We start from the raw sequence: 17,931 nt of genomic DNA, 5'->3' as shown, positions 1-17,931 counted from the left end.
TTAGAAAAGGTTAGTGCGGCCCAGATTTATGCTATTTCAGTATACATTTATCTATTAATTTGTCTTAATTTTTGCTATCAATTGTTAATTCTCTTATCGTAACCACTTCTGGTTTAAGCTTGAATGTTGGTTTCCAGCCACAGGAAACTTTATGGTCTACGAATATCAGCTAAAACAACTTTGCTTAAGGCTGTTGGATAAAGTTTAAAAAAATATCCTCCTTATAATGCGAAATCATTTTTTTCGTAATCACAGGTGGCCTCTTACATCTTTACAATGCTACAAACAGAATGATTCTTACAATATTATGGTAGAAACTAATGATAGTTGTAAAAACTAAATAAGAGTTCCAAATTGTTGGTGATATTTGACTTAATTTATCGTATCGGACTATGTTGCCCATATATCACTCACTCTTGAAATTGTTTACTCCTCTCGTGCTTGCTGAGACTATAGGGTTAAAGCTATATGTTAAAGAAATCGCCATAAAAGTTATCAGCGTTTTATTCAAATGTCATTTGCTAAACACACTTCCATTTTCTGAACGAAAAATGAAATATTTGAGAAATACAACATAGTATGCTGGGGCCATATAAAATATAGCGTAATTTTTAAAAATGCTTGCAGCTCAAATTTTGTTGCAATCAAAAAACATCTCCATAATCTATCAGCTTTGATAAGCATTGCCTTGTTCTTAAATTTGTCAACAGGCCCGTCGGAACCGGGGGCCCGTTGGAGCTAGCCTGCGTCACAGACCATCACCACCAAGGAGATGGTCTGTGACGCAGGCTAGTTGGAGCCTCCCCCCCCCCCCCCCCAATTATTGTCTAGCTGTAGTATGTTTCCTTTGTAACAGTGTACGGAATGAGAACGAATACAATGGGCAGCCTCCCCAATATGAATTTCGTTTCGACGGCACTGGTCAATGAAATCAAAACAACTTTTAATATCAATAGGTGATTTGGTATGAGCATATGCAAAAAAATTTCTGTTTTGCCGATACAGCAAGTTCAAATTGCACATGATAAAATTTGAAAAGAAACTTCATGGTTCTTTCCAATAGCACTTGGTACGCAGAACATTTCATGAATTACTTTTAAAAGGCAGCAGCAAGCTTCGTTCACTTGCTAGGCGAAGAAAATTTGACGAATTTTTAGGCTATTTGCTGCTAAAAACCGTAAAAATAAATCAAATTCTTCGCTTTCTGCCCTACAGAATTTGGAAGTTGGAATGCAATGCGGCCCAACATCGCAACGCCGTTTAATGATCTTTTTATATTAATCCACCCAAACACCCGCGCTCATTTTATGCCGACACAGATCATCTATGCACATATCGAGGGGTCAATCGATCCGGGAAAGAAGAAGAAGGGTTCATTTGGGAAGGTGTGACTTTTGTATAAGGTGACAATGAGAACTTCATGAACCCTCTCCTTTGTCACTGCGGAGAAGCCATGTCCCGGGCCATGCTCGTCATTAACCGCGTTTCCATGGGATCGCCATGGGAATACCTAGTACCTGTTGTTAAAGTTCTAAAAACATTGATGGCAGCCACGAGATAGTTCAGATACACTCTGATCACAATGTTGATCGACACACCTTGATGAGTAAGGGTAGAAATACTTGAGTGCTTCTCTTCAAACAGAAAAAGGCCTGCATTATAAACGCTTACCAACCATTTCCGGCCAATTCTGACTTGGTGGTGAAAGCTCGACGTTTGTAACTCACTGTCTGTTGTTTTGGATTGGATTTGAAATCTGGGAAGATTTGCAAACATGGCTAACTCCAGTACTCCGTGTCCAGCTCTTGATATGTCTTATAGGTGTGATAAAAAAGGCAGTGGCTCGCTCCTTTTGCCTATTTTCGACGAGAGAAGTTGGGGTGAAGGAACACGAACGGCCTTGTACTTGATCACACTGTTTTGGTGTTTTATGGGTGTATCCATTGGAGCCGATCTCTTTATGTGTGCTATCGAGACGATAACTAGCAAAACAAAGCGAATCAAAGTTGCCTCACAGGAAGAGGGTAAAGGGTATGAAGAAGTGGAGGTCAGGGTGTGGAACGACACTGTTGCCAATCTTACCCTCATGGCTCTTGGGTCGTCAGCCCCCGAAATCCTCTTGTCTATCATTGAAATTGTTGGTAATAATTTCAAAGCAGGAAAACTTGGGCCTGGAACCATAGTTGGATCTGCAGCCTTCAATCTACTTATAATCACAGCAGTATGTATAATATCAATTCCTAATGGCCAAACCAGAAGCATAAAGTCGTACAAAGTATTCATCGTTACAGCGACATTTTGCGTTTTTGCATACATATGGTTGTATATTGTGCTGCAAGGCGTATCACCCAATCGTATCGAAATCTGGGAGGCTGTCCTCACGTTTGTACTTTTTCCAATCATGGTCATACTTGCATACATCGCAGACAAGGACTATTGTGCTGGGAAAATCGACTCTAATGAAAAGCCAGCCATTGAAATGGGTAATCTATTATAGCTTTTACTTGCTAATTTCAGCCACTTAACTCTTAATTTTGTTTTGTCTTGCTTTCTTTTGTCATTGCTACATTTACCCGTCCACTCCTGCCGTAAAACTTTCAATCCTAATAACCCAAAAGAAAAACAAAGAGACATGTGTTCTGAAATACTATAACTTAAATCAACTAATTATGTTTTCAGATATAACAACTTCAGGTATTCACACAGAATTTCACTGAATGCTTTTCTTGTGCACCTGTCAATTTTGCAAGTTGTCTTCAGTTTTCAACATTTCCTTACCATCAATGTTTTGATGAAATCAATCATTCCTTTACGGGGGCCCTTTCAACCCAGATTGGAAAACAGGTATGATTTGGGCAATGTGAAGCTGCAAGAAACAGCACTCTATCAGCTACAACCTGGAAGTGAAGCATTCGAGCAGCAAGCGATGAAGCTCATTATATACACAGTAGTATAATATATATCACTCGATTGATAGGGTCAGGTGTGAGCGCAAAAAATATAGTACACCTGCGAGCATATTCAAGTTTTCTAGCCAGACTTGCAACTTTTTACGCAAAGCATCTATTATGACAATTGCCTTTGGCACCTTGCCAAGTAGCCTTTGAGACATTCCCACAACATCCCTGGAACATCTGCCCACAATTCATCACCATTTTCTATGTCTTTAGTAAATAAGAAATATTAATTGCTTCGAACTGAGGGCTGCAATTTGATAAGCTGCTTGCTTTGTATGTGAATGTCTGTTTTTGTACCCCCACTTTGTTTGCTAAAATTGTAAACAACAAATCCGTCTTTAACTGGCCAAGAAATCCAGCTGTAGTAGATAGTTTTTAGGGATGCTGTCAAAGCAGGACTGGTCTAATGGAAATATTGTTACTTGATCTTTTATTGTGTAAACATTGATTTCTGGTAAACTATCTTTAAAAAAATATTTTCTTGCTGCATAAAGTTTCTGTTAATATTGATTGGAAAGGCTGGTAGATTTGAAATTATCAAATGTCTGCAACCTTTATATATCATATTATTGCTAACTTCATAGGGAGGGATTTAGTTTGTTTACAATGTTTGATAATTAAAATTTGCCACAATCCTGTAGAAATTTCATCTACTTTTTTCTTTGCAGGGTCTCTTGAGCTTCTGAAAGAAGACTACCTTAAAAGACATTACCCTGATGTTGTATCGTTTATGAAGGTTAGGCAATGTTCCTTTTTACTACTTCCTTTGTCATTTAATTCTTTTAAAAAATCTCAGAGACCCATAACAAATACAATTTGAAAATTTCATTGCAGTCTACATTGTTGTGATTATAGAGTCATTTGCTAATCTTTCTTGCTCTGTAAAATTGATTTTGCCTAAAGTCTATTCATTCAAGTCACACTTCTGATTATAGTTTCAAAGAATTGCAAACTACTTTGCTAAGTATAAAAAAAAAATTAATCAAATCTAACCAATAAATCTAGCCAACAAAATTTAACCAGCAAGCATCAACTTTATCAGCAGCAGCTGGTAAAAGACAATTTGATTTAAGGGCTTTCGTTTGTTTTACTTTTTATTGATGTGAAAGGAGAACTACTTTTTAGATAACCCTTTGCTTTGATTATGTCATTAAGTAACCTGTATCTATACAACTTTTGCTTGGGTAGCCTCCTGTAAAATTCTATCCTTGCATATTAATAGCTTAGAAATGACAATCACGTAGAAAAGACAATAATTTCTAATCAACTAGATATTATTTTTGAAATTTGAGGAGGTGCATTGAATATTAATACTTAGAAAATGCACATTAAAAATTAATTTGAAACACCTGTTGATATAAATAATTTCTGTCATAAAGACTATTGTCCTGAATTTCATATGAAATGGCCTTTTAGATTCATTGACCATACAGCTTTTGTCGTTTTACATAGTCTTGGGTAACTCAGAATACAACTTGGAATTTAATTCTCTCAGTCCTTCAACGTTCAGACAAAAAACGTTCAGACAAAAAACGTTCAGACAAGAAAAACACACAACTCTGTGCATGAACAAAGCAAAATCAATCCAATGCCATGATAAATGACCTTATTATCAAAAGTAGATTTTGTCCCAGCATCCATGGCATCTCTAGAGAAAATGTGAATACTAAATGATTTGAGGGACAAACAGAGGCGGAAATTTTGGGGATTTGGGGGACGCACCCCCCAATTAGCGATCCCGTCTGAAAATTCGGACTTTCGTGGGATACTTGACACCCGTTATTGTGTCGAAATTGCTCGAAGAAATCGTTCTGAAAAGGAATTTTACGCTTCGCTCGCAGGCGATCCGCATTTTCCCTTTTTGCTCCAGGGGCCTCTTTATTCTCTGTGCCCTTTTTGCAAAATTTGAACATAGCATAGCAGATAAAATATTAGCCAGTACTGAATAAGAAAACAAACAAATCATAAATGGATTGTTCTTCTTGCTACTAAATTATGGCGTGGTCAGCAAAGATTTCTAAAGGGTCCATTCAAAAAATCATCTACTTTTATAAAAATGCGCAGTTTCTTTAAAATTAGCATTATCCAAGATGTTATCTTGTCGAAAAATCGTAGCCCTGGCCCCCTTCAAATGAAAGCCTGAATTTCCCCCACTGGGGACAAAATTACAGGAATGATGTTGAGTGAATGATTTAAAGATAATTGTCAAGCCAGCCGTTTAGTTTGCACAAGTAACAAAGGCTGTTATGTAAACAACCCAACCTGTAACCAGGTCGGGCCTCTGCAATTGTAAAATATTCATTTTAATTTTATAGTGTGGCTACTGGTGTTACCACATTCTATGTAATCACCCGTTGTGGGCAAGACCTTACCTAGAAACGCTGCTGCTTGTTATTTGTTAATTCTTATATCAAAGAAACCTTATTTGTATAAATAGATTCATACATATTGAATTCAGTTTCGAGGGCGGATCTTCTAGTACATGGCAATCATTTGTCATTTTAAATGTTTTCAATGGCGTGAATGATTTTGTCTATCTCAAAACTGTAAGGAAATAGAAAAGGGTTTATCTCTTGCAAACAGACTGAAAACAGTATCATACCATCAAAGCGTCAAAGCAAGTCTATAATAAAGAATTACGGAATATATCACAAGCCAATAGTTGAATGCTCTAAGGGCCATGGATGCATAATAATATGCTATGTCCATTAAAATTAGCTTATTTTGGGTGCCAGGTGCAATAGTTCTTGGCACACGCGTAAAATCATTTAGATCCACTTTCTGTTTTCGGGTGCCACTACGAATACATATATCTTGGTTGAGGGAAACAATATGGGGAAACGGATAGAATACTTGGCATGTTACAAGTTTTCCGATGTTTTGCAATCTGAAAGGCTCATGATGTGAAACTAGTGTATCTAGAAGTTTCCAAGATTTGTTCCTTTCATTGGAGATACCCCATTTCCTTGGCCTTGAAACAAAAGTCTTTCTAAAGTTTTCTATATCACAAAAGTCCTAGGCAAGCTTTATACACCAAAGGGAAATCTTAAGAAAGTTTTATTCGCTTTTGCACCAAATCAACATACCCCAGCAAAAGTCTCATCCGTTTGAAGCAAATTTCGCAGTTTGCTCCAAGCTTTTTTACTACACTGCGAATTTGTTGGCCTACAGGAAAATTTTTCGCCATTGTTGTTGCCTAATTTGGTAGATTTTTCTAATGACGCCAACAAGGACACCAGTAATAATTGTCATGAAAGTAATTGACTTGTTTCTTTTTATTTCATACAAGGAAGTCACCGGCAACCCAAGAATCAGCGACGAAGAAGCTGCAAAGCTCATTGCTATGAGAATAGAATCTGCAAAGACCAAGAATTATGGCTACTACAGAGTTAGTGCATTAAGAAACTTTGGTGGTGGAAGGAAAGTTGTACCCCATGTGGAGCCGAAGCTACAGTCGGTGAGTGAGGAACCTTATTTACAGCTTGCTCCATTGGATAGCAATAAATCCGCACAGCAGATGTTTAGAGCAATGGTCCGGGTCATTATGAGCTCAAATTTGAGTTTACAACTTGCTCCTTTGGGTAGTATTGAATCCAGACGTAAGAAGTTTACGGAATTCATATGGGTTTCTATAAGCTCAATTTCGAGTATCTTTCTATGTTTTGACTATAGATGCTCGATACAATAATTTGCTCTATTGACAGCGTTCAAGTTTATTGAGGTCAGCTTTGAGGACTTTATTGCTTCTGGTGCTCTGTCGTATTTTAATCAAATCGTTTTTGTCTCTATTATGTAAATTACACCGAAAAACGGGTGGGAATAGATGTTTGCTTTATAGCGAAATACAAACAAGCTAAATAAAATATTCATTGTACCGTTGTGTTCTCAACTTTTTAATTTTCTACTTTTTCTGTTCGATTACATACAACAGGTGATACTATTGAAACGGGTTGATATTTAGAAATTCTTTTTTAAACTGTAAGCCAATGATAATCTTTGTTGACATCGATTGGGAACATGAGGAATTATCATCACTAAAAGTCATCACTAAAAGTCCCAACTAATCACTACTCTCATCACTAATCACTAATCACTCAAAGTCCCAACTAATCACTTCTCTCATCACTAATCACTAATCACTCATCACTAAAAGTCCCAACAAAAGAATGTTTGAGCCCTTTGAGTATCTGAGAATGATTGGTCCCTGAAATGATATGCAGCGTCTGCAAAACTAAATATTAAACCATGCCACAAAAAAGGGGTGATTACATCCCTTCCTTTAAAATATCTATATTATTTTAAAATCTCTATATTATTGTTATTTATCAAGGTATTGCAATGTTATTTAAACCTCGACCAGTTGTTATTTCATCGGTTAGATTGCGAGAGTAACTGAATCAAAAGGAACGAACAATGCATGTTTTTATAGGAGAGGAATGACTAGCCCTGTATATAGAGAAAGACAGTTCTTGTCTGTTATGAAAGTCATCTTTGTTGCTAGATCTACAACGAAGCGTCTGATGCAGAACTGACCGGGAGCCATTTGGCACTTGTCGATGTAGATGGAACAGGTAACCAGTTTAATCCCATTCAATTCATCTTTAACTCGTCTCAGTTTCACAAATCTCTATGACGTCATACCATGCTCTAGCTTACGTTTCTATTGAGCATTCATTTTATATAAGCGTCTTGTAAACATCGAACCAGAACCCAACCTTTCTGAACATTATTCCGAATTTTCGTTTTTCGTTGCTTTACACCAAGTAACAGCAATGTGGGAGCTTTCTTAATTGAAATTATAATTCCTGCCAAAAGTACTTGGAACACCCAACAATTTGCATTGTGTTTTGATGTTTTTCAATTCTTTTCCCGAAAGCTTCTACTTCTGCACTCCTTTCCCCCCAAAACAATGTTAATTTTTTAGACAAATATCATAAAAAACGCACTTCCTACATCGTTTTTTAGAAAAACCAACAATGCTCTTAAATTAACCCTTGCATTAGCCCTTGAAAACTAGTTTTAGTGTTCCAATACTTTTTGCAGGCATGGTAGTAGCTGCAATCTTTATCCTGAATTAATGTCTAGTGCTTTCCTATAGAAAAGTGTTAAAATGCTTTTATTTTTGACTGCAGCCAAAATCCAGTTCACAGCAACGTCATATGCAGTTTTGGAGAATGAAAAAGTTGTTCACATTGGAGTAGAGCGGTCTGGCAATCCGAAGTCTCTTGTTACCGTCCAGTAAGTATATCAGTTATGCGACTATCTTGTTGCAAGCATGGCCTTAGTTTTCAGAGATCCAACATCTGACGATCATAAACCGCCGAGATGTCACTGGAGCTAAGCTCTGACTGTTTGGCCCTTATGCCTCTAGACAACTTTAAGACTAAATCATAAAACATATGATTAATTAGAGAAAGGGGATGAAGTATTTATTACATGATCTTATTGATTTATATTCTCATTAGAACAGGATGAAGTATTTTGTTCTTGTTAGGTCACAGATTATGTTTTCATTTGCCAAAATTCTTCAAGAGGGCAGACGGATAATCAGAGAAGATTTTTTTAAAATTATAAGACTGCTTGATAATTGTTTTTCATGCAATAGACATGAAAATGCGGTTTAATTTCTGCTTTCTATTCAATTATTAAGCTACCTTTACTTTGCAAAGCTGTGTTTGACAAAAATAAGATGACAGCTAAATCCTGGATTTGAATGTTTTTACGATCAAACAAGAGGTGTGGTAAATGTGCTTAAATATGTTGTAATCTGATAGATCAAATAAGTCATGAATAATTTTGTCAGCATTTAAATAAGATTATGAGCATATAACTTAGCGAAAGATTTTCAGTTTGCAAAAGATGGTTATTTTTGGGGGTTTCAGAGGTAGAACCCTCGAAAGCAAGGCAAAACAGCATCAAAATGAAATACTTTTGCCTAGACTTCATAAAAAGAGGATGCTAGCCCCCCTCCCCGTAACCCCTACAATTCCGGTTTCCTTATCGATTTTTGTTAATGAATGCTTTTAAGACACCTTTTAGACACACCTGAATAAAACTACCGAGGTGATATATGGGCACTAGCCTAGTTTGATGTATAATGATTAGGCCTAGTTACACCAACTAGGTACACTATCACAACAGGTGTCTGAAAAATGGTATTAAGATTATCTGCAGTGATTAGTCAGCCTTTTACCCCATGAATGCATTGTTCAAACAAAATTAGTTTTGATCAGGCCCCCTTTAAATTATTATATACTGCATAGTAAATCAGCAGAATAGCGTTTTTAGCAGTGACTGTAACACATTAAACATTTCTGTGCAGTGACTGTAACAATTTTTTGATGAGCAAGACACAAACTGTTATCTCTTCGTTTTGCTCCAAACAATACCTTCATTTGATTAATTGCCTAAAAATGAAGATCAGCTATGAATCCAAGGAAACTTTTAGTTTGTTTCCTAATTGAATAGTTGATGCTAATTGAGGACATTCGGTCTTAATCTTTGAGAACGCTCTGAGGGATCGTTCCTCTGGTTGTGTCCAACCGGAAGCAGCAAAATTGAATGCCTTGTAATTGTCAGATTGACATATTTGGCAGATTTGGTAAACTCAGTTCTAACGTTAACCTTGTACTATGTTCAATTTTGGTACAAGGGCCTTAACTCTTTTGTTAATTACACTTTTTACAAATTTATTTCCTGCATCGAAATTAGTTTTATATTTGCCTGATTTTAATGAAAAAAGACAGAATTGATATATAAAAGCGTTTAATGATTACAGCTACGAGACTATTGATGGCACTGCGGAGGCAGGCTCTGACTATATCGGAAAGAAAGAGCTACTTCAGTTTCTACCAGATGAATTGCACAAGTACATTGACATTGTGATCATAGACGACAATGAGTGGGAGCCAGATGAAACATTCTTCGTCAAGTTGTGGTGTGACCCACAGGATACAGCAGTGAAAATTGGAAAACACAGTGTTACCGAGATTACGATCATTAATGACGATGGTAATTGTCGTTGTTTTTCAACTTATTTAATTTTAAAGGTTTTGAGTCATAATAAAAGGGGATACCCAAATACAACGAGTCATGGTTCTCATGCTGCAATACTATTGGTGGAGCTAAGACTGATCATATGAATGTAATCCTGGTTCTATCAAAGTCCAGTTGTAAAAAATGGCTGCGGATCTCACGAAAGTGATCATTACCAAGGAATATTACCTACTATAAAGGACGGCTTCTTGGCATGACTTAGTATTTTCAACCAACTTCAAGGTCTTTTTTAAGTAGGGCAGTTATTGAGTCTTGTGTAAGTTCAAGGATAAAACTATATGTGTCACAACACCAAGCTTTATAATACTCTCCTGGTATGGGATTCTCTTTGAACATCTATCAAGAATGAATGTAAATTTGTCGCTATAGATTTCTTAGTGTGCAATTATGTTGTTTTTACTTTTTTGCAGAGCCTGGCAATATCGAGTTTACAAAACCCAGTAATATCTATAAGGAGAGCACAGGTGTCGCAGAGATAGAACTGCAGAGAATTAACGGTGCAGATGGCCAGGTGTCGGTAAAATGGACCACAACGGACCAGTCAGCTGTCAATGGCAAAGACTACATTGGCGGTGAAGGCACTGTGGTATTTGAGCATGGGGAGACAATGAAAGTTCTCGGAATTGAGTTGATAGATGATAAGACATTTGAGAAAGATGAAACATTCATGATCTCTTTGTCGGAGCCTACAAATGGAGCGAAGGTTGGTCGTCTGAAAAGGACCGTTGTCACGATTGTCAATGATGATGGTAGGTTCATTGGTATTACTTAGCTACACAATTTTTATAAGCATAATTACGGAGCATAATTAAGCATAATTACGAAGCATAATTACGCAGCATAATTAAGCATAATTTATAAGCAGGATGTCTAAAGAAAAAGGGAATACTGCTTGCTGCTATTTTCCAAGTTTACAAAGAAGGATTGAGTTATTCCACCAAAACCTGCGAATTCTTGATCTAATCTAATCTGATCTAATCTGTAAGCCAATATTGATTCCAACAAGAATTGATTGATACAAACTAGATTGGTGGTTTTGAATCGGATACAGTCTCTTTGGTTGTGTATTTTGTATTTGGTTCGTTGGTATATCTGAGAACTTAAAAAAACACGTTCTTTTGAGATAAATAGGATAGTTCATGACATGGAAAGCAACTGTACCTCAGATTTGATCTTTTATGCGTGTTTCTTCCTGAGGTGGCCTCCTTTGTTTGCAAAATGAAAGAACGTTGTTGACTAGGCCACTTACTGACTTTGCCGAGTCCTAGGGTGAAATTTACAACAAATATACACAGGAACAACACAAATGAACAAAGGGCTTTATGTTGTTAAGAGAAAACCAATATGTGTTTTAAGAATAAGCAAATGTTTTTGTGCATATGGTATAATCATTTTCGTATATTATTTGTTTTTTTAATCATGGATCTACAAGTCATAAATTTTTTCTGTTAAAAGTGTCATAGTTTTCTATCTCTCAAATTGTCTTATATTTTCTCTTCTATTTCCATTACGTTTAAATAATGCTATCATGTTAATAATTTGAACACGAATAAATGACTTCTTTCTAACTTGTTAGCTTATGAGAAGGTATTTCTTCTTGTACAGCCTGAATGCAGATAGTAAAAACATGTTTGCTTTTTCTAGATTACAGAAGAATGTTCGATCGAGTTGTAAGCATGACGCACATGAACCTTCATAAATTTTCCCTCGGATCTGCTACATGGGGTCAACAGTTCGCAGAAGCAATGTCAGTTAACGGTGGCGATGTGGAGAACGCAACTGTTCTGGATTACATAATGCACTTGATGACGTTTGGATGGAAGGTAACAATAATATTACCTAGCAATATTTTTCTATAATGTGGTCCTTCTCGTTTTATATGTGATGTAGAATCTTTCCATTTGTAAAAACGGATATCTAAGAATATTCTACATAACATGCAATGTGGAAATCGACGATTTTCCCTGTGCTCATTAGACAACATGCAAGTTTGCCATAACAATTCAGTAACTGTGCTTTATTTTGATTCTTTCATCTATGGTTTTTCCAGGTCATCTTCGCATTTGTGCCCCCGTGCAGCTGGTTAGGTGGCTGGCTTGCATTCGCCGTCTGTATCAGTATGATTGGTATTTTGACTGCCTTAATTGGAGATTTAGCATCAATATTCGGCTGCCTGATTAGGTTGGACACGGAGGTGACAGCCATCACATTTGTTGCTCTTGGTACCAGTTTGCCTGATCTGTTTGCCAGTAAAAATGCTGCGATGAATGAAAAGTATGCCGATGCCTCTATAGGCAATGTCACTGGCAGTAACTCTGTCAATGTGTTTCTTGGTCTTGGCACATCTTGGGTCATCGCTTCGATTTATCACGCTTCAAAGGTTCGTATATGTTTTATTAATGTTTCTTATGATTTTAGTACAGTTTCAGTTGACTGCTTAAATCTGACATATGTGAAGCACCAGATAACTTAGGCAAATAGATGCATACAACAGACTGGGAGTTTTCAGGTTTTGTAAGGGATCCTTTCTGGACATTTCGTGACTTTCAGGTGATACATAGATTGGGAGCGTCTCGTGATGTTTTGAAAATTGATAATGTTTGTCTGTCTTTTGCATCAATACTATTCAACTTGTGTGTTTAATATAAATTTAATGCATTCAACAGGGTTCACAATTTGAAGTTGATGCTGGATCCCTCTCAGTCAGTGTCGTGACGTACACTATCTGTGCTTTGATATGCATTTCCATATTGGTGTTGCGTCGATACTTGGCGGCCTTTGGCAAAGGAGAGTTGGGTGGAACGCCACTGCTGAAATGGGTTTCTGGTATCATACTTATTTCTCTATGGTTTATATACATCATCGTATCAGCTATGAAGGCATATAACAAATTCTAGTCTTCTCTTTTTTCTCCGATAACTGCTTTTTAGCTGTAATATGGGTTTTTAGGATCAGAGTTCAAAATTTCGACCCTCACTTTGATACCAATAATAACAAAAACTTTTTAAAAAAGGAGAACAGGAACATTCTCCCGTGTTTATGAACGCTTGAAGTTCAAAATCAAATCGGGCTTAAGCGAGTCTATGAAACTGGCAGATGAGACAATGGAATGAAATAGGCTATTCAGCGGCTGTGGTGTGACAAAGAGGACCCCCTTTAAAGGCACCATATACTGTCGGTCAACTGATCACCTTATCAAAAGGCTTTACGGGCTCTGTGGGAACCTTAAATATCAACCGATGGGAATTTAGGTGACCACGAAAATTCATCGGGACATCGTGCATTAAGCGATTATTGGTTGTTAGAAGACCCAGCTCTAACTCATCCTAATGTTATCTGTAGAAACAACCAATAAAGACAACGGCTCACAGTTTCCTGCTATTATCTCCTTCTCTAATAGAATCCTATGCACGCTTTAATGGATCATTTTGATCCCATTCATTTGGTACATCCGACCTGAGCCTTTTCTTAAGTGACAAAAGATGTAACGTCAAAACTTCACAAATTTACGAACGGAATCAGGCCCACGAAGACAGGTTTTTTAAGTCATGCTACTTTTGAACAATTCCCTCGTCAGCTATGTACAATTTATTGTTGCTTATGCCAATCCGGTCCCATTTATATTTTACCCTTTGTGTGAGATCCTATGTAGACATATCAGGTAGGGCCTGTCAAATTACAGTTGATCTAAAAAGTTACTTTTATTTAAACGTTTTTCTAAAAAGTTTTTTTATTTAAATCATTTTGTCTTAATTTTTTTCTGAATTATTTATCAAAAAATAAATAAATTAACCACACGTAAATCATTTTCAACGCCAGTCTCCATTTGTCTACTAAACTGGGCAATGCTGAGACCAGTCTTTTTACTGATGTTCCCGTCTTGATGTTATTGGTAATGCTATGTTTATCTCATCAATTCGAATAGATAAAGACGACTTTTCAACTCTAAGTTTTGCAGCTGACTGCCCCTTTCGCAGCCGTTTGTGTTAATTATACATTTATGCCTTTTTTACATAGTAATTGCATTTATATGTCAATCCATCTGTTTATATTTACCCTATAATGACAAGTATCCTAGCCTTCCAAGCATACGTCACAAATTAAAATAAGCCACATTCCTCGCAGACAAGAAACCCATGACTAAAATTCAAGCTCGAACACATCACTTATCACATTCCACTGTTTAATTTCCTGCATTATTTTTTCAAATACATATTACCTTAATTATTGCAATGGTAGAATATTCGAAAAAACGTTTTATTTGCTTGGGTTCTAACGAACCTCGCATCTTTTAATTGCCAAGCTCAAATGCACATTTGCATCCGTTTCGTCGTGTATATTAAACAAGGGGCTACAGAGATCTTTAATATATTGCTTTTAGAATTCATATAGTTTTTATTGTAATGTAAACAGTCGTGGGGAATTTTCGGATGGTATAAATTAAGCACGATGATATCGAAAGATTGTGGTCACTATCAGTAAAATTGTCTTGTAACTAGAAAAAAAGATCCACTCTCGTTTAGAGTTTAGGCCCTACTCGAGCCACTTCTCACTAGTTGATTCATTGTTCGTAGGGGGGAGGGGGGGCAATCCAAAGTAATTACCCTGAAACCAATTGATATTTTAAACAGCAGTTGTATTTAGAATCCTTGGTTGCTTGCCAATAATTCTACCTCGATGTGAAAAGTACGTAAAAATGCGCATTTTGATATAATACTATTCATTGTACCCAGTACCTCATTGATATAGATCTTTGGCAACTTTTTAGATTTGATTTACAAGTCCTATCCCTCCTATCTTAGTCAATGTACTGATAATAATTGTTTACTTGACTGAGGACCATAACATATGTAATAATGACGCTTAACTTATTCAATATTTCTATTCCAGTATTGTTATCAGATTTGGGTGAATTTTGAGGGTATTAATTAATACAGAGTGTGTTTATGTTGTAATTTAAATTAATTATCTTTCGATTGGAATAGATACATTTGAAATACATAAATTACAATGGGCAACGAGTCATGCTTGATCAAAGTCTCTCTCTGCCAGTCTCTCTCTGTGCTTCACTATTTAAGTAATCCTGCTTTGTTACCATCTAGATGTCACAATTGACAATTACGTTTTCCTAGCGGGAGGCAGAGTCAAATAAAACACTCATCTTTTTCTCGGGAAAATTTCCTCAAGTTTTGGAAATCTACCTCAGAAGACATAAAACAGGCGGGGTTTAGGCGTGGTACTTCAATTTCTTTTGTTTTCACTTTCAGTGCACATGGTCTTATGCCGTATGACCGATATGTTTTCATATTCCTGGCGGTAGGTGAAAAATGGATGTTCATACTAAGATACTTAAGGCCCAATGGAAAACGATAAAAAGTGGAATCTCTATCAACGGACACTGACGGATACAACGGGCTCTCTGAAAAACGGACACATATTTTAATTCCACTTGTTCCAAGTAGCAACTTGTCATTTAATGATTGAACATCTAAGTATAAAGTGAAAATTGTACATCAAATTTAACTTTAGTTTTCAAAGTTGAAAGTATGAATGAAATAGTTTGGTACATAATGTAAAACAGCGAAAAGGGTTATTTTTATGATAGTGAAGATAAGTCTGATAAAAACTTCTAATAAGTAATCAGGATGGAAAAAGCGATTATTTTTATGCCAATTTCCAAAATTGAACAACCTCGAAAGCCTCGAAAACTTAAAAAAGTTTTAGCTTTGAAAGAAAAACCTTTAGATCTAAATAATTAAAGGCACCATGTCCTGTCAGTCAACCTTCAGACTTGTTATCTTGCAATTTAAAGTCATGTCTAAGTGGAAATCTTCGTACGAGAATGGGAAATCTTCGTACGTTACGCTGAGTCAGGGGAAGACAAATACTCGTGGGGTAAACAAGCTTCTGATGGATCACAAAACCCTTTTTGCAAGATATGTCACCAACTGATTGCTCCAGAAGCATCTAATCTGTCAAACCATGTAAAAACCAGAAAGACATACAAATAATATGAAAGCTGCAAATTCATCATGTGCTAGCGTTCAAAAAAGTTCCCAAGAAATTGGACCAATCTTCTAAAGAAGTTAACATTTTTGAGATAGAACTTGCAGTTGGAATGGCTGGCCATAGCGCGTTAAAGTCAAACGATCATTTGGGCGAAATTATCAAAAGAAATGGCGATGGCAGCATTGCTGGCAATATAAGATTGCACGAGACAAAATGTACAAAACTTCTTACAAACGTTTTAGCACCTGCAACGAAGGAAAATCTCGCAGAAAAACTGAAAGGGAAGAAGTTCCCTGTTTTAGTGAACGAGTCTCATTTGACAAGTACATGGCAGTAGTAAGAAGATGCTACGATTAATTCTTACATAGAATTTGCACTACATTTGCAGATCTTGTCCCAGTATCTAGTACAAAAGGCGTAATTCTTTTCGAAGCTTTGGAAAATTGCCTTAATAATCTTGGTCTTGCCCTAGCAGACTGCATTGGCTACGGTTCAGATGGTGCATCGAATATGAACGGAGAGCATAATTCTCTCTGGTCGAGAATTCGCCAACACTCGCCAAACTGCATCGAAATGAGATATGTATTTCACTCTCTAAGCCTGTGCATAAAAATTGCGTTCCACAAGCTGCCTTCGAATCTGGGTTTTCTTTTGAAAGAGATACCAAAATGGTTGTCGAAAAGCAGCATAAGGAGAGAGGGTTTCAAAGATTTGTTTCAGACAATGAAACCAAATGATCAGCGTAAAGACACTCCACTACCTTTCACCAAATACTGTACAACTGGCTGGCTCATTCGAGGAAAGGTACTCCAAAACATCTTGATGAAATGGGAGGAGCTCAAGGCCTACTTTCTTGTTGCGGAACCTGCATCGTCACAAAACGCAAGGCTTGAAGCAAAGGATGATTCGCGAGATGCTGGAAGCTCTAATGAATTACTTGTGTTTTCAAAATGTCACCCCTTTTATTGGAGAATTTGACAGTGCAAATGCCTATTTTCAAGCAACCAATGCAGACCCAAGAAGAATCAGAAAGGCAGTTACATCTTCACCATAAAAGCCTTAAATTTAGAGTCTGTGACTTTCATGGAAACTGCAAACCAGTTCAAAATATAGACTTTGGATCTAAATTCATTTTGAAAGCAGAGAAATACATTGGATCCAGTAGCCCTACAAATGACGCCAAGAAAAATGTGATGGCGATAAAGGAAAGATGCGTTACATTCCTAAAGACTGACATCTCTGAAGTGGGGTGCAGACTTCCGTCAGCAAAGAATGTTTTCAAAGGGCTAGGCTACTTTCATCCTGATAACATTTTGAGTCAGACGGCACACTTGCCTTTTCACGAGCTTCCATTTGCCCATCTGAAACTGAAAATGAGTATGCCATTGAAGAGCAGTACAGGAAAGCTCAATTTGTAAACTGGGCCGACGAAAATATTTTCTATGGAAAGATTCCGAGGGATACAGTTTAATTTTGGTCAGGTGTTCTGGAATACCAGACCGAGGGGCAATTCACTTTTGAAAATAGCCTACGAGATTTTCATTAAAACAAAAGAATTTCCAGGGATTTTCAGATAAAACAATAGAATTTTCACAAAAGGTGTACGAGATTTTCTTGGAGTGATTTGCCCCTCGTACCAGACCTCTACGAGTAACAAGCCCTTTAAAAACACATTGCGCAATACGTAGTGTCATGTTTGTGTTTACCCATCAGCAATGCAGTCACAGAAAGGATATTTTCTCTGGTTACGTGCATAAAAACAAAGCAACGGAACAGGGTGCAGCTCAAGGCACTAGACTCAATTGTGAGAATTAGATCAAACTTACATTTTGAGGACCATTTTTGCAGAGATCTGATTGTGACAGATAAAATGCTAGAACTGTTCAACAGCAAACAAATGTATATAACA

General features: G+C 36.8%; 1 protein-coding gene across 1 annotated transcript; it reads left to right on the top strand.

Annotated features, from left to right (window-relative positions):
• Positions 1–1,483: 1,483 nt before the first annotated feature.
• LOC135692105 (sodium/calcium exchanger 1) lies at positions 1,484–15,045 on the top strand. Its single transcript, XM_065210140.2, has 10 exons — positions 1,484–2,483; positions 3,626–3,693; positions 6,247–6,414; positions 7,459–7,528; positions 8,090–8,195; positions 9,736–9,968; positions 10,424–10,762; positions 11,658–11,836; positions 12,064–12,393; positions 12,680–15,045. Exons 1-10 carry the CDS (start codon positions 1,775–1,777, stop codon positions 12,908–12,910), a joined length of 2,433 nt encoding a protein of 810 aa, XP_065066212.1. The 5' UTR covers positions 1,484–1,774; the 3' UTR covers positions 12,911–15,045.
• Positions 15,046–17,931: the final 2,886 nt, after the last annotated feature.

The sequence above is a fragment of the Rhopilema esculentum genome, chromosome 13 (assembly GCF_057945365.1).
Source record: "Rhopilema esculentum isolate cy_ngs chromosome 13, ASM5794536v1, whole genome shotgun sequence".
NCBI classification, from domain to species: domain Eukaryota; kingdom Metazoa; phylum Cnidaria; class Scyphozoa; order Rhizostomeae; family Rhizostomatidae; genus Rhopilema; species Rhopilema esculentum.
The sequence above is the reverse complement of the archived record's forward strand: the minus strand, read 5'-3'. Positions and strand labels throughout refer to the sequence as shown.